The 21,695-nt window shown below is 47.5% G+C and overlaps 1 protein-coding gene across 1 annotated transcript in view; it reads left to right on the plus strand.

Moving 5' to 3' along the window:
* The first annotated feature begins 412 nt into the window (after positions 1 to 412).
* The window catches only part of ADRA1D (adrenoceptor alpha 1D), a 39,165-nt gene continuing 17,882 nt past the window's right edge, over positions 413 to 21,695 (plus strand). Inside the window, exon 1 of the mRNA XM_066317207.1 lies at positions 413 to 1,542. Coding sequence (XP_066173304.1) covers positions 576 to 1,542 — 967 coding nt within the window. The 5' untranslated portion in view covers positions 413 to 575. The remainder of the gene's footprint in view (positions 1,543 to 21,695) is intronic.

The raw sequence follows: 21,695 nt of genomic DNA on the forward strand, positions 1-21,695 counted from the left end.
TCGCCTGGACCCCCTGCATCATCTCTCCTCTCCCCGCCTGCTCTGCTGCCGGCTTCACTGTACCCCGGGCTCGCCTCGTCCTGCGAAGCAGCGCTGCCGCCTCCTCCTCCTCCTCCCCCGGCGGCACCTGACGCGCGGGGCTCCCGCCCGCCCCCGGCCCGTCCGGCCCCTCCCGCCGCCGCCGCTCGGAGCGCGAAGCCGCGGAGCCGCCGGGCGCTGCCGGCTGTGCCCAGCGCAGCCCCTGGAGCATGCGAGGGCGGCGGGGGGACTGTGACCGCGCCGCCCCCCCGGGCGGGCCGGCGGCGGGGCTGAGTGCCGGGGACAGCGGGGACGGGGGGCAGCGCGGGCGGACGGCGTGAAGCGGGCGGGGGGCGACGGGCAGCGCGTCCTGCCTTCCCTCCCTCCCGCTCTCTCCATCCCTCCGTCCCTCTCTCCGTCCGTCCCTCCACCCCGGCCGGGGGAGCGAGGTGCGGAGCGCGTCTTGGCGGGGGCTGCCGGCCGGGGATCATGCCGGGGGAGCTGCGCCTCGGCACCGCTTTCTCCTCGCCCTCAATGGAGCCCGGACGTTTTCTACAATGACTTTCGCCGAGCTGAGCAATGGCAGCTTGAGTGGGAACCGGACGGGACAAGGCGGCCAGAGTGCTGCCAACCGGTCCTGGGGGCTGCAAGGAGAGGAGACCCCCGAGGGCAACGGCACCACGCTGACTTTCGCCTTGGATGTGCAGGCGGTGGGCGTCGGGGTCTTCCTGGCCGTCTTCATCCTCTCGGCCATCGTGGGGAACATCCTGGTCATCCTCTCGGTGGCTTGCAACCGGCACCTGCAGACGGTCACCAACTACTTCATCGTCAACCTGGCCATCGCCGACCTGCTGCTCAGCACCACCGTGCTGCCCTTCTCGGCCACCCTGGAGGTGCTGGGCTTCTGGGTGTTCGGGCGCATCTTCTGCAACATCTGGGCAGCGGTGGACGTGCTGTGCTGCTCTGCCTCCATCATGAGCCTGTGCATCATCTCCGTGGACAGGTACATCGGCGTCAAGTACTCCCTCAAGTACCCCACCATCATGACCGAGAGGAAGGCGGGGGTCATCCTCGTGGTGGTCTGGCTCTCCTCCATGGTCATCTCCATCGGGCCACTGCTGGGCTGGAAGGAGCCGCCGCCGCCAGACGAGAGCATCTGCAGCATCACAGAGGAGCCGGGCTATGCCCTGTTCTCCTCCCTTTTCTCCTTCTACCTGCCCCTCATGGTCATCCTGGTGATGTACTTCAGGATTTACGTGGTGGCCAGGCGGACCACCCGGAGCCTGGAGGCAGGGGTCAAGAAGGAGAGGAACAAGTCCATGGAGGTGGTGCTGCGCATCCACTGCCGCAGCGTGCTGGAGGAGCCTCTCTCCAGCACCCGGAGCAAGGGGCACAACTTCAGGAGCTCCCTCTCCGTGCGGCTCCTCAAGTTCTCCCGGGAGAAAAAAGCAGCCAAGACTCTGGCCATCGTTGTGGGTGTTTTCATCCTCTGCTGGTTCCCCTTCTTCTTCATCCTGCCTTTTGGTAAGTGACTCCATCCCGGCTCTGCTGCCTGGGGCTGATCCCCTGGGGACTCACTTCTTGGGACAAACTTTTCAGGACAAAACTCATGCATGGAAATGAGGGATAGGTGACTGAGAGGTGAATAAACCAGCGATGAATTAATTCAATTAATTAACACTTATTCAATATTTATTAAGCAAAGTCATATAATCAATCAAAGTAGATAGCAAATGAATAAAACAGCAGTATAATAATTGCTTTAATTAATTCATTCTGCGTTCAGCATTTTAATTAATGAAGTTCAGGCTAAGGAGAAAGCAGGCTGTTTCAAACAGACTGTTTTTATGGCACAGTGGTCTCCAAACACTTCACCTGGATATGCCCCTATGAGTCCAGGGAGATGAGTGAGGTTTTATCCCTTCAAGGAGTGTGTCAGAGCCTGAAGCACAAATCTTGACTTCCCGGGTTGCTGTTGTTGTGCAGGCACCTGGAACAGGACCAGGTGTTAAGGGTGATGGGTGAAGATGCCATGTCGTTTTCCAGGACCGATCCAGCACCCCCAGGAGCTGTGGGCCTGCTGTAGTGCCCATGTGCTCATTTAGAGTTTTCTCATGAGTTGTGCTCTAAAGTTTTGGCAAGTTGGTTGTGAAAAGGATGCTCCCCTCTGCGTGCAGGGGAGGCTGAGCAGGCACAGAGCCCACCAGGGACATGTGATGTCCAAAGCAATGTGCTCTTCCAGCACCAGTGGCCCAGGATGTGCAGGGAAGCCAGTGTTCCTCATCCTGACAGCAGGCACCCAGCACAGGGGGCCTGACTAACCCTCTGGAATGCTGTAGCTAAACCGGAGCTGGGAAGAAAGAGATTAAAATAATTCCTGAGTGTCAGCAGCAGCTTTTGCACGGAGCTCAGCAAAGCAGAGAGGTCTGTCATTCCATCTGCCAGCTGGGACCCACGTGTCCCGCAGCCCATGGGGGACTTGTGTCCCACCAGCCCCGCAGCCAGGGGAGCATTCATTACAGCTGGGGCTGCACTTTTTCTCAGGGTTTTTCAAATCCTCTTGCCCGAGGCTGCCTTTCAAGTCAGTGGGAACAGCATTGTGACTGCAGGACAGATTTTGACCTGCTGAGGTTTTGAGCTCCCTCCAGCACTGGGGCTGTTTCCCTGGGCTGTGTCCCCAGGGACAGCTGGAGCCCAGGGCTGTGAGACACCCTCCAGTGGGATAATCCACTGGGATTGATGGTGCCTCAAGAGCTGAGGTGTCCCTGGAGTGGTGAATCGGGGCTGTGCATGAATCTGCTCTCACCATGCTGCTGTCTGCTGCTTCTTTGCTCCAGGGTCTCCATGTGGGTGAGGGTGGTGTTTGGGGGTTTGGCTCAGCTCTCCACAGGGCTGAAATCATTGCTGTGAGGAATTTCCATCCTGTTGGGAGCATTGCAGTTGATAGTATAACTCAGGCAGGAAGCAGTAAGGCTGCACTGAACTCCTCTCCCTGCAAGACCCGGGGTAAATGATCCCATTTGACCGTGCCTCTGTTTCCCTTTCATAATCAGATGTACTGGGGGGAATGGAGGGGAGGTGGTGTAACCTGCAAATAAACAGTTTGGGAATTGTGGGGCTCAGGGAGATGCCAATACATAAAGGCTAAACTCTCTGAGCAGCCCCATTCTGATACTCCCTTCCTTACCCAACCACGGCAGAAACCAGCTCCAAAACTCATTTGTACAGTTACACTTTAAAATCACTAAATCGTGGAATGTCTTGGGATGGAAGGGACTTTAACGATTGTCTAGTTCCAACTACCTGTCAATCTTCCATCTAATGAAGCTGGAAATCAGGATCCCGTTCCTCCGAGTTACTCCCAGCATTTCGAACTAGAGAAGGAACCTCAGGCAAATACTTTTCAGTAGAAAAAAGAATATTATTTTATTTTGTTTAACCATACCTGTTCTGCTTTGAAACTGTTGAGCCAGCTTCTCTGCTAATGTAAATCAGAGAAGTCAAAGGAGGCACACTGATTTCCACCATATAAAAATCCAAACTTCATTCTTTAGGTACCTCCCGTGAACCCATTTGCTTCCTCGGAGCACACAACTGGCCAAGTCCTTTATAAACACAGCTTTGATCTTTACTTCCTGCCATATTATATGTATAATATAAACACTGCAAAAGTTCATTTATTTTATTACTAAAAAATATGCTGCCTCTGATTTCTCCCCCCTCCTTTATTAATTGCAGTTTCCTATTCAAATCTGAGAATCATTCAGTGCTGTCAAGAAGGGAAGAGAAACTTATAATCTTGGATTTTACAGCTCAGAAGACAGGTCTGAAACTTGCAGAAATGAGTATATTTTACTGTAAATTCACAAACTGAAGCAGGCTGGGGCCAACTTTGCTAAACAGAAGGCTGTAAGTGGTAAATTTGAATGAGTTTTATTTATTTAATTAGACAAAATTAGGTGAAAGAATTTGGGATCAACTGTAAATTATATTGACACACATTTTAAATGAAAGTGAAATTCCCATGAAAAACAAAATAACTTTCAATTGAAGAGCAATGTATTGTTTCGACTTAAGAGTAAGTGGGAATTTATTAAAATTCAGAGACATTTCAAATTGAGCCTTCAAATCGCATCAAAGTGAAATGAATAAGTGATCTGTTTTCTTCTGAAAATATCCAAATGTTTTGACTTCTTTTTCTCTCTCTTTGACATGAATTTGCAAGAAGCCATCGTTGAGTCACGCTGTTCACTAATGTCTGAATAAAATTTTTGGTAAAATTAAATTTTTCAAGTCACAAAAGACTCTCAGCTCCACTTAAAAGTCCTTCAGCTGGGAAACTTCCGTAGTCGTGCCGTGCTCAGTGTCTCTAAGTCTGCACACATCCTTGCCACTCTCTGCAGAGTAGCTCCCACATTAGTTACACAGGAGTGACATTCATCACATCAGTGCCAAAAAGCTGAAATAACCCAAAATTTCAAATAACAAGAGCTATGCATGTGCTAAATGATGTCAGCTGTTTCTCCATGCTCAAATAACCTACAATGACTTTTTCTTTAAATCAGCTCAAACTCCCCGATACCGCCACAGCCTGTTTATCAGCTGAGTAATTTAACTCCCTCTTGGGTGTGTGGTCACAGTCCCTGAGCACGGGATGCTATCACCAGGAGTTTAAATACAATTAACAGCTTCTGTGGCTAATGAGGATCTTTAGCACCAGGTTGTTCAACCCAAGATGAAATCCCAGTTTGTAGCTCATGTTTAGGTCATGTCTTTGCCAAGTGTGGAGAGCAGTGGAGCTTTCCCCAGCCGCTCTCTGGGGATGCTGGGAGGTGGTTCTGGGTTTTGTGGCAGGTTTCCTGTTCCCTGAGCAAGACAAGAGAATTCCCCTGACAAGAGAATTCAACTGGAGGCTTTTCAGAGATGTAGGGCCAGGAGTTTAAGGTGGGTTTGTAGCATAGGGTTCATCTCCCTTTGGTTGTCTCAGGCCATGGAGGTGCTCCAAGGGCTGATTGCCCTCTGGTCTGGGGCCAGGCTGGGGGTGTTCATCTGGAGAGCAGAAGGCTCCAGGAAGTCCTCAGTGCCTAGAGGAGGCTTATAAAAGGAGAGAGAATGACTTCTTGTATGGGTAGAAATGGATAGGACAAGTGGCAGTGTTTTGAAACTGCCAGAGGGCAGGGTTGGATGGGATATTGGAAAGCAATTCTTCCCTGTGAGGGTGGGGAAACCCTGGCACAGGTTCCCCAAATAAGCTGTGGCTGCCCCTGGATCCCTGGAAGTGTCCAAGGCCAGTTTGGAGCAACCTGGGACAGTGGGAGGTGTCCCTGCCCATGGCATGGATGGTGCTGCTTCCAACCCAAACCATAGCGTGATTCTATGACTACAAAAGCATCCAGGCACAACTGATGAGCTGATGGTGTCTGCACTGCAGGTATTTGCAGAAAAGGGGGATATACCTAGTTTAGACTTTTTACTCAATGATCTCTGAGGGCTTTTTCAAATTCAACAATTCTGTGACTCTACAGAGGCTTCACTGGCTCTTTCGCTAATGGAAAATCCTGTTAAAAGTTAGGTGCTGGGTTTGTCCTTGCAGTAGGACCCCTGTTAGGTGGTCAGGGAACCAGAACTCCCTATAGGTAGATAGTCACCTGCTTTCTCAAACCTGATCCAAAAGGAAGTAAATAAGAATAGGAGTAGGGATGGAGGCCTGATTCCCATCACTCTTCAGCTGGGGAGCACCAGAAGTCAATGTGAGGCCTCAGGCAGGACCATCCCAGGAGTGGAGGTCAAGACCTTCTCCATCAGCGCCTCAGAAGGATCTAGGAGGAAACAGCCATGCCTTGGGGTCAAGGATGGGCTAGCTGGTACCCAGGATGGTGCCTTTGTTTTTTAAGCATGTTCTTTATAGTCTGAGCTCCCATGGTGGGCTCCCATGTTTTTTATTCTTTGGATTTGATCAGAGATCAAGGTTGGTGTGACAAAGAAAGACATAGTTAGTTCCACACAAGGATGAAGGCCACAACCCAAGGCTCCCTTCACCCTGTCCATCCACGAGTAGCAGACAAGGAATGCCTGAAGAGATCTCTAAACATGGATAAAAACCCTCCAGACTGATAGTCTCAGGGTTGCCTTGGGTTGGTGACTTGCTGTGTTTGCAGTGGAAGCTGCTGCTCGTTTCCAGGTGTGATCCAGAAGAACAGTGAACTGGCTTTTCCACCTTCACCCTGAAGGAAAGGCAGCTGCTACACCAGCCAGGCTCTGAAAAGTCTCCTTCAAGCCAAAATATATTTTTAGCCGCTGTTTGACATAGGGCAGGAACCCTTTCACAAAGTGTTTTGCAGAGCCGTAGCAGTGCTCAACTTCAGGAAGTGCCACTTGTAAAATAAATGATGGGGAAAATACTGGGAAAGCGCATTTCAAATCTATTCTGGTAGAAATGGAGACTCTAATTCTACGCTGATAAAAGAGCATTTAGCATGGTTTCCTAATAGGAAAAGGGCTTATGTTATCACTCTGTGCCTGTGATGAGCTCACCACCTGATGAACTCTTTTGTGATGGAATCACAGAACAGTTTGGTTTGGGAGGGACCTGAAAGTTCATCTCATTCCACCCCCTGCCACCCCTCTTCCACTAGAGTAGGGGGCTCCAAGCCCCATTCCCTCACCTGACCTGGTCGCGTTGCTCTGGATGGAGCCCATCATCAATCCCAGTAGCATTTGAAAAAGTGCTGAAAGTGCTCTAATATCCCAAGTTCCTACAAAAAATGGACAGATGGGTGAAGGACTGAAAACTTCTAAACTTCTGTCCCTCACAGAAGGAAGAGTGCTCCGAGTGAGCTCAGCACCCAGTTAGACATCAGAAAATACTAAAAATCTACCACAAGACACAATCCCAGGAAAACCCCAAACTTTAGTGTTGTTGTGCACAGGAGGACCTGATAAAAAAAGGTGATTTGAAAGTAGAAGGATAAAAGTACATTTAATTACTTTGATTGTCAGGGTAGTTCCTCGTATCTCCTGGAATTTTCTGAGTTATGGTGGAAGTGGCAGAACTGATGTAGAGAAAGGAATGCAAATTGCTCTGGAATAATTATGTATGACCCAGAGCATCAGATCAAACTGGAACAAGAGCCCTTGGGATGAACCATTCCATCTGCCACATGTTTCCCGTTGTTCCTGGTTCACAGAAACCATACAGTGATTAAAAACACCAGCAAAGACACAGGACCTCAAAAGCTGCTGGTACCAAGCTCTGCTTGGATTTATTGAACATCATCCAGGCAAGAGGCACCACAGGATGTTCCCATCAAATGGGCTCATGCCAAATTACCATAAATTAATTAAAATATAGAGGGTGGATGGATTCATGGATTCATGGATCTTCCAGTTCATCTCCCTTTCTCAAGAGGAGAACACTTGGCCCAAAACCATTCCTGAATCATTTCAAGACTATTCTTAAAGCATTAGAGTGAGAGGAAATCCATTGCTTTCCCTGACGAATTTTGCTTTTGGTTCAGCAGCACTCAGATCTGATTTCTGCTTCTCTTTTTCCCATTCAGGGTGTCTGCAATAGCATGAGGGCTGTGTAGCAGCCTGCCAGTGTTATCCTTGGGGCGTGATAGCAGGGATTTGTGCAGTGGGAAAGGCACAGGGACGCATGGGGATGTACAGCCCAGTGGGCTAGCACTGAGGAAACATTGGATTCACCTACAGGGATTGTGTCTGTCTAAAGAAACTCAGCAGAAAAACAACGTGGGAGCTGGGTTTCCCTCCAGGGAAAACACATTCCCATCCTGCAGGAGGGCACAGGAGAGAATTACAAGTAGGCACATGGATAACAAGCCTATGAGTAAATTATGCAGCCAAAGCATTAGTGTTGGTTCCATCCACGAGCCCAAGTGCAGAAGACACTAGGGTGCAGAAAAACAGGGAAACACTCCGTATTTGTTTGGAAATAATCAGCCAGAAACAGTTATTTGAAGCCCAAGTGTTTGCTACCCATTATCTGTGTGGGAAGGCAGAGGTGGACAGAGGGGTTCTGTGCAGTTTTTGCTGTTATAAGATGCCTCATTCTGGGCCTTAGCTAATGATTTGAACACCCAGATTTGAACATCTGCTCTGCTTCTGCCTGGCCAAAGCAATGCGGTGATTTGGAGTAGGACCCAAATATTCCATAACTTGTGGAAGGGATTATTCTGCTTCCAGTCCACCCTCTACACCACCAAATAAAACTATTTAAAACCAAATGTCCATTTTTATATGGCAGGGTCCTGACATATCTTGAGGCTGTTGCTATAAGGAGTGTACCACAAACTGGGGAAAAAATAGACCCTGAAAACTTGAAACTACTGGAATTCAGTGAACAAAATGTTACAAAATCTCTCAGTGGGAGTTTTGGAACCAATACCAGAATACACCACCTAGATGTAAATTCATCTATATTAAATTGGGTTTGATGGCTTTATTTTATTTGACAAAACAAGTGTGTTTCTTTGGGAAAGCAACCTGAATTATCTTCGGATGGATCAATAGGAGTTTTTCCTGCTGTGATTACTGTGTTGTATTCTAGGTAGGGCTGACAGCACCTTTTGATCTTATGAGACCCTTCTGGGATAAAGATCCAGTTTGTGATGTCAAACATTATCTATCAGGTGAAATTTTCCATTCTGTGTCTCTGTAACAAGCTGAGATTGCTCTGCCAAATAGGAGACAACATGGAATGGACAAACCTGTGAAAGATGACAGGCAAAACACAGAGTTTGGTTCTTGGGGTCTATATCCTTGCAGATACAAAGCAGGAGATTTATTTCCATAATTTCTTCTGGGATAACTTGCTGTATTGATTCTACAGTTCTGGTGAATCAGCTTTGTTCACTCATTAGGATGATGTTTAGGAAGAATTCCTTCATGGAAAGTGTTGTCAAACACCTGCAAAGGCTGCCTGGGCAGTGGTGGAATCGCCACCCCTGGAGAGTTTTAAAAGCCATGTGGATGTGGCACTTGGAATGGTTGGACTTTGTGATCTTAGAGAGCTTTTCCAACCTCAGTGGCTCTGTGATTCCCTGCCCCTACTTCTGCCTGCCCTGCATTCTCTGGTTTGGAGCTCTATAAAACTGTCACGTTGAAACAGAAGACTGCTCTTCGCCCTGCACCATAATTCATGGGTGAGATCAGCCCAGGGATGGATTAACTGGAGTGGCTGGAACAGGAGATGGTTTTTTGCAGCTCCTAATGAATAGCCTTTCTCCAAGAGGGCTCCTAGCTGATGCCTTTGGAGCCAAGCCCAAGAACCACCAGGTCTGGTGGCAGAAAACCAACTGCTAGCTTTGATCAAGAGAGGGTATTTCCTCCTCCTGGGCAGTTTCCAACCTGAGGCAATTCACAGATCAGTCATTAAGGCCCCTGAAATGCAGCTTTTATTTTTACCCCCTCCAGTAGCTGGCAAAAAAAATTTAAAAAGAAAGATTTACAAGGAATTCCTGCTGGGAGAAATCCCTGCACCCGCCAAATCCAAGGCATCTTTCCCGTTGTTCACAGCGAGCAAATTGATGGCATTCAGTTAAGGAAGATCAGCAGGAGACTGGGAATACAGGACTGGCCCCAGACAGCTCCTTCCAGCACAAATCTGCCCAAGAAGTGTGCTGGGAGCTGTAGGAGCATGGGATTGTTGGTGCCACTTGGTTTCAGGACCTGGAATCAAACTTGCTCCTCTTGTGTCCAGGAGTTTATTTGTCATGGTTAATGTGATCCATGTTTCCCCCAGTGAGCCAGAGGCTGGAGCAGGTCACAGGGGTTTCCCTGTCTGATCTCCTGAATTAAAGAACTCCTGGCTGTAGTCTCCTGCAAGGTTCTTGCAGTGCAAGACTGCAAGTGCTGAGAAACCCAAGAACAAAGCTGCAAACCTTCCAAAAAATGTCCATGATGGGGAAAAAAATAGCCATAAGGCAGCTCTGCAAGAGATCTGCAGTTAAAGGATCAATTATGCAAACATTGGGCAGGGAACAGCCCCCACTGCACAAGAATCTGGCCCCAGACTTTGCTGGAAGGGCTGTGCCAGAGCTCAGTCCAGGAGACAGGAGCAAGACCTTGGTGAAAGCATTTAGGTGGGGAAAAGATAAAAAATAAACTTGTTTGGAATTAGGGAAAATCACATCCTAAACCTAAAACTGATGGTTTGTAGCACAGAGACAGTGAGGAATGGGGGTATCTTTGTGGCAATGAGGCAAGAGGGGGTTAGGGCAGCAGGACCAGGAAAGGGACAGGAATCTGCCCTGCAGAAGGGGGATGATGTGAAGCCAGGCACTGCTGAGTGGAAGATGTCACCAGCACAGTGGACTTGTGTCACATCTCATCCCTGGATGTTCTCCAGCTCAAGTTTCCTCAGAGCAGCTCCACAAATCACTGAGAAACAGCTCATGAGTAATGTCAGGGATCACACAGGGCACTGACCCCAAAATCCAGGGGCTCAGTTTTGAGCCCCAAGGTCATCAGATGAAGCTGGGAATGGTGTTGTTTCTTGCCCTCTCATCTGAGTGTCCAGCAGGGGACCTGACACCTGGATTCCCTCCCCAGCTGTGTTCTCAGAAACACAGTTTGGAAGGGTATGGGGCACACACAAAACACAGCAGTGGTGGCAGCATCAGCTGCCGCTTGTCCTGGTTTGAGACCAGAGGACTTGGGTTCAGAGCAGCTTCCAGGTTTCAAGCCTCAGCTTTTGAAGCCAAGTTCTCTCAGAGACACTTGCCAAACTGCACCAGGAAAGTTTTTCAGCCATGGGCTTTTTCTGTTCCCATGGTTCCTTCCATAGGAATTATCTGGAAAGCTGTGAGGATGCAGTGTGAAGTCCAGCTGGCAGCCAGCCACGAGCTTGTGGGGATTTGGAGAAATAAAGCAGAGTGACTTTACATCACAGGGTTCATTTTCTGTGTATTCCTCACTCAGAGATTATCATGGAATCACAGAATGGCTTGGGTTGGATCCTAAATGCCATTCAATTCCACCCCCTGCCATGGGCGGGGACAGCTTTCACTGGCCCTGGTTCCTCCAAGCCCCATCCTATCTGTCCTTGAGCACTTCCAGGGATCCAGGAGCAGCCACAGCTTCTCTGGGAAACCTGTGCCAGGGCCTCACTACCTTCTCAGTAATGAAAAAGAAGGAGCAAAGGGCAGGATTTTCCAAATACTGCATCTCTCTCTTTCTTCTGCCTTGCAAAAGCCAGATGATTTGGGATTAAATCATGCTGTGCTTCACTTCCAGTGACACCACACAGTTGCAGCGCTCTTGGGCTCTTTGCAGACTGATCTATCATGATGCACAAGCCTATTAATCACGTGCTTCTGCCTCTTCTGTGTCAGGGGCTGTTCAAACAGTAGCGTTATTTCTAGACTGGAGCAGCTCAAACTAGTGGATCCAGATGGATGTGGAGGCAGGAGAGCACCCCGTAGTATCTGCAGGCAGACAGACTGCAGTTTTGCCAGCATTTAGGCAAAGGAGTGGTGCAGATACTGGCAGAGAGCTTCTGCTCTCCTGAGAAAGCCACCCAGGAGAAGGGAACAATTCCCATTGCACCTCCTCACCTCCCTTGCCACCACCTTCCCTCCTGAGTTGCCTTCCCTGAACACCTCCTTAATCAGTGCTTCCCTTCCCATCCATGGCTCTGATAGACAAGGAATGCAATCACTTCTGGTGTGCAGGTCGACAAAGAAATTTGGACCAGACTCACAGGTGAAGATTTCTGTGTTGTCTATCAGCAGATGGATGTCTCATCTCCCATTATTGTCCATGCCTACAGAGCCTTGATTGCTCACCAGGCTTGGATTGCAATTTACTTCCCTAAAATATGTCTGGTGCCATCCCTAATGGAGATGAGGAAACCATGTGAGGTTTTGGTTGTAAAACAGGATGGAGAGAAGCTCCATGCTCTTCTAGAAGGACATCCCGGGTCCAGGAGGGACATCCCAGGGCATTTCCTCAGTGGTATAGGACACGTAGGTAACCTCAGTGTCTGCTTTCAGATGACCTGGATTGCACCCTGGATTGCTTTCCCAAGAAATTAAAAAGAAAACCAGACACCCTCATGTGAAATACATCCAGTAACCTCCCCACACTAACGTTTCATTCTCTATCCCATAAACTGGAGTTTAGGGTGAGCCCTGCAGCTTGATACCTTGGCATGTCAATGCCTTTCCTTCAGATGCACCTATCCACAGGCAGATTCTGAAGCTGTGTCCTGAAAATGAAAAAAAAGGGGTCACTGCTGCCTGCTCAGATAGGCTGAGGGGAGCCAGCCTGGTTTCCTTCACATTGCTGCCAAGGATTAAAGGGCACACCTTTGCTTCAGTGCAGGAGTAGTAGGAAATATTTATAAAAGTCCCTGAATAAAGGGCTTAATTTTTGCTGATGGGAAGAGACAGAGAAAAAAAGACATTTGTGTGATTTTACTGGTCTGACCTGACCATTTCTTCTGTAGTCTCCATCACTTGGCCTTTGCTCCAGGAAAGCAGGATCCCACTGACTTCCATAATAGATGGGAAATGTGGATTTGTCTGCCAGTTTGGCCTCTCCATTTAGGACAAGTAGTGACAGTAAAGTGTAGGACAGGGTGGTGGTGCACACAAAGCTTGTCCCATCACAGCTTTAGGTCTTTGCCCACCTGCTAATGCTGAGATGGTGAGAACCAGGAACACACAAAGCCAGGTTGGATGGGGCCCAGAGAAACCTGGGAGGTGTCTCCTTGTCCATGGCAGGGGGTTGGAGCTGGATAACCTTAAGGTCCCTCCAACCCAAACCACTCTGCAACTCCATGGTTTTATAACACATGTAATGCTCAGATTCTTCCTGGGATTCATTAGCATCCCTTAACGACCCCAGTGGGCAGCATGGCTGCTGCTCTCCTACAGGAAGGACCCATGAACTTCCCCCAGAGGTCAGGGGAATGAGGACGTGGGCGGTTTCGTTTTCCTGCTGCAAGGACAGGACAAGGGAAAGTATTTACATTCAAAACAGAACTTTCCCAGTGTCTGTGGCTGCTCGAGTCAAAGGCAGGGAGGGAAGGGGACCGAGTGGAGAGTGTTTACATTAAATGGGGCCATCAGCCTGTCAGGATGAATTCCACACGTTCAGCTGGAAAAGGTCTGTTCCTTCCCTGTGTACTCTCGCTGCACACCCCTCAGCATGCACTCAGAGAAACCACAGGTGATTAAATAAACCACCTAATGTATGGAACAAAAATAATTTGTTCCAAAACCATGCATTTACTGCTCAAAGCAAAGCTGGATGACTCACAGCAGAATTCAGATCAGCCATTGGAGAGCAACACTGCAGAAATATGATCACGTCTGCCATCCCACCAAGTGCATTGGCAATCCCTCAGGTGCCTTCTTCCTTTGTAGTTCTTCTTCTCCCTTTTCCTGATTCTCCTCCTGTCTGTACCCCTCTGTAGCTCTGGTGGCAAATAACATGGGCAGTTGTCACATTTGGAGAAAGGATTGACTGCAGATCCCCATGGATCAGCCATGATCCCATTCATAATCACTTGGGCTTCATGTGTGTCCCAGTCCTTGAACCTCTGTTGCTGTGCCTTGGGAGAGGCCATTCTGGATCTTACCGCATCCAGTTCTTGGAAATTTTATTGTTTGCAGTGGGAACATATCCGTGTCTCCTTGCAAATTCATTGGTTTTGTGTCCATGTCATCTTCTTTAAGTAATTAGATTCTTTCCATGGACTTCACACTTCCAGCAAGCAGCTTCTTAGTGGTCTTCTCCCCCTGTGGCCTCTGTTTTGTTGAATCCATCCCACTTAAATAATTGCTCCTGCCTTTACAAGCCATATTCCCCCAGTGATCCATCTGGATTTACTCCCTTTTAGGTCACTGATGGTTTGGGTGCTTTGGGAGACCAGCCTTGTACTTTACACTCAAACTCTTGAAGATGCAGCAGAAAAATGTGTGTCTGGGCAAGCAGCTCTTTGTGGTAATAGCCCTGATGTCCCTGTTAGAAATGGTTCTGACAGATCACACTTCCCACCCGGAGAAGAGACGGAGAAGACACCCACCCTGACTGTGTTGGCGAATGTCCCCTGTGGCTGCCTCTGTCCAGGCTATGCTGTTTGGTGCTCTTACTGTGAAGCTGGCACTGGGTTTGGACAATTCTGGGTCATGCCGCAGAGATCTCCAAGGAAAAGTGTCTAACAAGTAAATAGTTGCTCCCTGCCATGCCCAAGCTCATGCTTGGGGTTGTACCATGGGGTTAATTTCATAAGCCTGTCTTTTTCACTGCGGTTTTGTTCCATAAGGGATTTTCCATAGGATCCTTCCTCCAAACTCAGCTGGAAATATCTCCCCAGATCACTGGAGGAGTCACACCTCGAAGCCCTGAGGTCTCCATCTGGCAGTGCTGACATGTGGATGAGGAAATGCTGTTTCCCTGCCAGATATGAGTCATCCTCCCTCTCCAACACTCCCTGATGGTCACCAAGGGGACCGGGTCAACCATCTCAGCAAAATGGTCTGGGAAAGTCCATTTTTCTGTCTTCCTATTTATTTCTTGACACTTCTAAACACCTTCCTCTCACTCTTCTTCAGCCCAGGAGTGACTGCATTTCAGGTTCATAGGTGACTAAGGAACCTTTTTTTTTATTCCAAACTGCATCTTCAAGGAGGCAGCTGTACCACACACATTTGAAATAGGTCTCAGAGTCCATGAGAAATCACTTTGCTTGTGAAGAGACAAAAGGACTGAGCCAGCTGTAGGTGAGGAAACCCTCTTCAGGGTCTAGCAGGCACTCAGGCAATGCTGTGGGCACTTTTAAGGGCTCTGCAAAGCAAGACACTGAATTTAGGTATCTGCATTGGGGTCACCACTGTCACCTGGCACCTGTAGAGATCTTTGTACTGAGAGATTGTTTTCTTCTTTCACAAGGTTAAATCCTTCCTCCTTGAGTGGCTGTTGGTCTCCACTCCACTCAGAATGCCTTTTTTGTCCCAGTTCTGCTGGTGCTAGGCTGGTCACTCAGAGGTTTCAGCACTAGCAAGTTTTCCCTTGTTTCCATCCTCTTCTTGGTTATCCTTATTGCTTATTGCTCGATTTCACTCCCTGCAGGAAACAGAAACACTGTGTCAGGTTTTGACAGGTAAACTGGAGTTTGGGCCCTGCAGATTTTAGCAGAAACCACGAAGTCTGACATCAGGGCTAAGCCATCCATTCTCCCAAATACTGGCACGGAGTAAAACCCATCCCACTAGGCAGATGTTTCCATTAAATTTGGGAATGTCTGCAAAACCACTCAGAAAAGGCCTACAAATGAAAAACAAATTGAGCTGTTTATTGCCATTAACAAACAGGAAAAAAATAAACAACCCAAACAAACAGCAAAACAACAAAGAATGTGATCATTTGGGAACAATTTGTTATTTGTTATTCCTACTAATAAAATCTATTTGGACTGAAGTTGCATCCAGGAACGTGTGTGTAGAAGCTGGAATTTCCATTGTAGAATGGTGATTCCTCACTCCAAAGACTTCCCTGCCTTGTTTCTGTGAGTTTAACTGTGCACATCGTTGACCTCTGGGCACCATTAGTTTGTGGGGCTACCACAAGTGCTGCACAGCAGATGCACAGAAGAATATCAAGCATTAAAATGTGAAAAGGCTTTTCATTTCCAGTGAAAAGTTGGATAATGAGAATGTGGAAGCACCCAGGGGAGATCCAGAAGGCTGATAATGGTCCTTTATCAACAGATTTAGAATCCACCAAGGGAGGAGTTGGGCCAAAAGAAAATAAACTCTCTTTTTCAAAATGACCCATAATGTCCTGTTTCCTCTTGAATTTTGATTAGGTTTGATTTGTAAACTTAAATGTAAGCAAATTTTAATATAAAATACTTTGACATGTGTGTTTCTCCCTACCTCAAAAGAAAAGTTTTGCTTAGAAAACATTCAATATTGAAATTCGGCATTTGTTTTCCAAATTCTTTCTTTCTCTCTCATCTTCCTTGGCAAAAATAATTTGATGAGCTTTTCCACATGAAAATTTGTTTTTGTCTCCTCCAATATGTGAATGAAAGAGGCAACAAATAAATTTATGGTGCCAGGTCAGGATCAGGCACAAGGACAAATCCCTTCCAGTGTTACCTTCAAATTCCTCTCTGGTGCTCTGGGCATGGATGGTATCACCCAAACCTCCTGAAGTTGGCCAGAGCTGGGACATCAGTGCCCCAGGGAGCAGGAATAAAGGCAGGTTCATGACCCAGGAGATTCCTAGGCTGACAGTCTGCAGGGCCAGCCTGTAATTTGGGCTGTTTCCCCTCCCTCAGTGGGAGCATCCAGGGATTTCTCAGTGCCAGGACATCAAAGAGGAGATTATAACCAGCTGTCTCATAGACCTAATTGACAGCAGGCCTCTTTATCCCACAAAGAGGTCTCTGAGGGAACCGAGAGAGGTCGAAAAGAACAAACAAAGGATCATGGATGTTCCATGGTGTGAGGAGGGGAGAGATCACCTTCACCCCAGGGTGACCTCCAGGGAGCAATCTCCAAGCTGGTCCAACCCCCCTTCCTTCCCTGAGGGCAGAGTGCATCAGTGGACTCTGGATTGATTTGTCACCAGGGTAATATTTAATGTCACCCAACTTCTTCATCTTGTTTACGTAGCCCAGTGCAAGGACAGGGCATGATGTCAGTACAGGCTGGGGGATGAAGAGAGAGCGACCCTTGGGGTGCTGGGGGATGAACAGCTGGACATGACCCAGCAATGTGTGGCCACAGCCTGGAAAGCCAACAGCATCCTGGGCTGATAGCCCAGCGTGGGCACCAGGGAGGTGGTTCTGCTCCTGTTCCCTGCTTGGGTGAGACCCCACCTCCAGCTGGAAACTGCCTCCATACCTGGGGCCAACAGCAGGAGGATGTGGAGCTGCTGGAAAAAATCCAGATGAGGCCATGGAGATGCTCCAAGGGCTGGAGCTCCTCTGCTCTGGAGTCAGCCTGAGAGAGCTGGGGGTGTTCACCTGGAGAAGGCTCCAGGGAGAGCTCAAAGCCCCTTGCAGGGCCTAAAGGGGGCTTTTAAGAAAAATCCAGAGAAGCTCTTTACCAGGGCCTGTAATGACAGGACAAGGGGCAACAGTTTTAAACTAAAAGAGAGTAGGCTGAGATTAGATTTAAGGGCAAAATTTTTTACAGTGGGGGTGGTGTGGTACTGGCACAGGTGGCCCAGAGAAGCTGTGGCTTCCCCTTCCCTGGAAGTGTCCATTTCTTAAGGCACGCTTCAACCATCTCCAATAACTGGAAGAACTTTCTTCCAATAGAAGGTGAAATTGTCTGAGTAGAAGCATTTTTTCCTCCATTTTCACCAGAAACCAAAAGAATAAGAGGCTCAATTTGCCATTGCTTGCTGCATTTCTATTCTAAATCAGCAGCCAACTTGGTGCCTCATCCAGCCTGGCTGGGGAGGGAAGTGTTAGTTTTTCCAGCAGCCAGGAGTGCAGGGCTGAAATGTCTGGTGGCATCCACCCTGCTGCAAAGCACAAACCTGCCTCTATTTTCATTTTCAAACCCTGAAAATGGCAATTCCAGCTCCAAAATTGGTGGTTTAGCTGCCTGCAGGTGATTGATTGCATCTCTTGCATTAAATTGCTGGGAAATTATGCGTTATATATGTGAGGAAGGAACTAGAAGAAAGAAAAGAAGACCATTAAGCAGAGGTTAAAGTGGGAATGGAGAACAGATCCATCTGTGCAACCTCTCCCTTTCTCCTTCCTTGATGAGTTATTCCAGAAGGTCCAGTGCTCCCCAGTGTCAATCCAGAGTCAGCAATAAATACAAACTGGTCACATTTGACCTTGTTGTAACATTTGGGGTACGGACTCAGCCTCCTGCACATCTGCAAAGCACTTGTCACTGTCTTGGGTGCAGTGGCCCAAAGTGTGTGAAACATTTATGTGGAATTTACGAGATTCCTGAGTAGCTGCTCTGGATGGCTGCCAGCAAAGGAGGATTTCATTGGGAAACGCCAGTTGGAAAACCAAGCGGAAACGTCCCAGGTTCAACAGCCTCCACTTCAATCACTCCTCGTAGCTCCAGGGCAGCCCTTCCATGCCAAGTTTCCATGGCTTTCTTACCATGCATCCATCAGAGTGAAACCTTGGCAGCTCCGGGCTAACCCGGGATTGACTCCTGGATCCAACACCAGTAACCTGGAAGCCCTGAGCATCCTGGCTCCAGAAAGGATTTTTCTCATGCTTCAAGGCTTCCTGCTACAAGTACGTTAATTTGGAGGACTTCAGGACACTCCAGACAGCCAGATTCATAAATTCCAAGGATTGCAGGATTTTCATTGCCTGAACTTCTATGTGTCCCAGTCCAGGGAAAGCCCAGGGAATATACTTAGCCAAGGACTTGGCATTTTCTGCACTTTGTGGCTACGGAAGCTTGGGAAAGAGGAGAGAGCAGTGCAGATCTATCTAGTGGTGGTTGACTGTTGCCATGGTTTTTTTCCATGGATTAACAAGTGTTTCCATGTCAGCTGGTCGTTGTCAGGTTCCCAGGAATCCCTTTTAGACAACAGTGTGCATTGGAGGTTCTATGAATTCATTTTTTTAAAAAAATTCATAGCTCTTCAGAAATTTTCATTAACTTTTTATTGTTGCTGGGTTGTTTTGATTTTTTTTTTTTTAAAGAAAACAAATATCAAACACTGAAATTCCCCCCAAACCACGCATCTGGATTTCCAGGTAGCTCTGTTCCTGAGCATGGATTGACACATTCTGCAAAAGAACCAAGTCTTAACAATTCCATCTAATCACATTAAAATCATGGGGATTTGGGCCACTGGCTTTGTGGAATTGGAGATGACTGGGGATGGGAACTGTCTTAAAAGATGATCCTGTCCCTCCCTTTACCTCAGGTCAGGGAAATAGATCTATGAAATGAGGATGTGGTGTATTTCTGTTACATGGGAATTTCTGGCCATCCTGATGTTATGAAACTGGTTGCAGTGTGCAAATCTGCTTTTGCTGCTTCATGTAATCCAGGCAGAATCTGCATCACTACAAGTCAGTTCTGAACAGGTTAAGACTGAGAGAAAAGCTTTTCCATCCTACAGCAGTGTGACATAAATTCACCCAAAATCCAGTTCCTGATTAATACTTCAGCCTTTGCTGTCTCCCCTTCCCCAACAGCTCCATTGTCCCAGTCTCATAAGTGACTTTCTTTATCCCAGACTCCCATACACACACCACACACCTTTCATCCTTCCAACACTCTCACCCCTCCAACTGTCTGAGAATGTAACTGGGATCCCTGGAGCCTATCCCTGTTTCAAATGGATGTGCTGTTATCAAGGAAGGACTCTGAGCTGACATTCCCATTTCTTTACCAGGCCAGGACTGACATGCCAGCCTTCCATTTGTCCATATGTTTCCCTGTGCATGGATAAGGCCACGTCTGTCTGAGGCATGGCCAGAGATGAGCTCGTGCCCTTTGGCACCTGTTGTGAGAGTGAGATGTCACCACAGGGAGGAAAGCACAGGAGAGAGTCACTGGCTGTAGCTGTTTCCTTGCCCTGTGAACAGAGAATATTTTGATGGGAATCTTCAAACAGTGTCCCCATAAAAAGCATTAAGTGTGAGAAGGAGAAGGGAGATTTTTTTTATAATAAGCTTTTTTGTTGTTTGAGGGTTTTTACTTCTCTTGATCTTGGTTATCCATAGTCTGCTGGTTTGAGAAGGGAAAGCTCACACATCAGGAGAAAGGCATGTTAATAGAGAAGCCCTTTTTCGCGATGTTTTCCACTAATACATCCACTAATACAAGCTCCTTGGAGGGTCCTTAGAATCACTCCCAGGTGGGCTGCATGTCCCACAGATACAAGGCTGTATCAGCAGTCAGATATCCAACACCGCAAGGGCAGCCCAGGCTGCTCCCCACAGCTGTCCGCAGAGCTGCAGGACAGTTTTAGCACCTCGTAGAAACACCATAGAATAATTTGGGTTTAGAAGGACCTCAAATATCATCCAGTTCAACCCCCTACCATGAGCAGGGACAACTTCCACTAGCCCAGGTTGTCCAAGCCCCATCCAACCTGGCCTTGGACACTCCCAGGGATCCAGAGGCAGCCACAGCTTCTCTGGGAAACCTGTGCTGGGGCCTCACCGCCAACAAAGAGAGAAATTTCTTCCAGGTACCCACTACCCTGAATGTCACACACTGATTTCCTCAGCAGCACAAAAAAAAAAAAAAAAAAAAAAAAAAAAAAAAAAAAAAAAAAAAAGTCGAGCTTTAATGTTGCTGGGACCTGAATGAGTTTCACGGCTGGCTCAGGGCTCTGCTCATGGCATTCACAAGGTCCTTGCAGACTTTGACACCTGGTCAGCAAGTGCCAGTAACTTTCTTTGTGAGGAAGGGCCCAAAAAGGCCTCTGCAGTGCTTGTTTCCCAGCTTTGTTTGCTCTGGGTAATTACTGGTGCACCAAAGAATATTAACTCTGGACATGAGAGCACGGAGAGACTAACTGCTCTCAAATATCAACAGTGTAGTTCATTGTAATTAATTAAATGCTGACATGATCCCCAACAAGCAAAACCTTCATTATGCTCAAATTAAACCCCCTGACATGGATGCTTGACTCACTGTCAGTGCCTCCAAGTGCAATCAAATGCATAGAAATGCAGACATCACAGCACACGTGTGGAACACAGGGAAAGATCTTACAGCAGAGAATAAAGGTCACTGCTGTTCCTAATTAAAGCAGTTTCTAGAGCAGACAAGAAGTTTCTTAAATAGTTCTTGCACTTATAATGTCTGAAGTTCTCTGTGTCAATATAATTTTTACAACTCTTTTATATTCAAGACCCACCACATTTTGGGATGCAGTTTCAAGATTTGAAGGGACTGCTCTGTCTGCAGTGATTCACAGACATCTGCAGCCCTTAGCACCTCATTCAATAATTTTTTCAACTCCCCCATAACTCAAAGAAAAGTTTTCTCCCTGACGAGACACTCAGCATTAGCTCAGGACTGCAAATAATGGAGAATCCCTGCCTCCAGTTATGCTTTTCTTCAATTGCTTTATATCCTTGCTATTACAAATGACTGCTTTCTTCCCAGAGTAAATTTATCTTGCTAGAACTTCAAGCCACTAAATTTTTCTACCATTCTTGGCTAGATTAAAGACACGTTTGCTATCAGAAACAGCTTCTCCTGTATTTCACCATGAAGTGTGAGCAAATCACTTCAGTTTCTCCTGGATAATGCAAATACATCAAGACCCTTTAATCTCATAGTCTAAGTTGAGTTTTCCAGACCTTTGTGTTGTCTTGTAGAGGTTCTCAGGGCATTTTCTGTCTCCTTGGCTTCTTTTCTGCTCTGTGGGCAGAGAAAAGGGACATGATTTTCCATATGAGTAACCTCCATTTTTCAGTACCTCTTGGTCTGGTTCACCTGCTGCTGTTCTTGGCATTTTATGATGTGAGGGTGAGTTATTACTATGAATTCCCTGTGACATGTTGGTCCTAGGTGAATCACACCTGTCTTTTTGCCAGCAGCCCTGACAGCCATTTTGTGAGGGAGGTGACTGTGGGAGAAAGTCATCAGCTTGCTCCTGGAAAGAAAAACATTCCTCCAATGAATCATTTAACTAAAATATTCCCACATGCTACTGTTCAGGGTGAGCACAAATACTGATCC

Source organism: Sylvia atricapilla, chromosome 4 (assembly GCF_009819655.1).
Source record: "Sylvia atricapilla isolate bSylAtr1 chromosome 4, bSylAtr1.pri, whole genome shotgun sequence".
Taxonomy (NCBI): Eukaryota; Metazoa; Chordata; class Aves; order Passeriformes; family Sylviidae; genus Sylvia; species Sylvia atricapilla.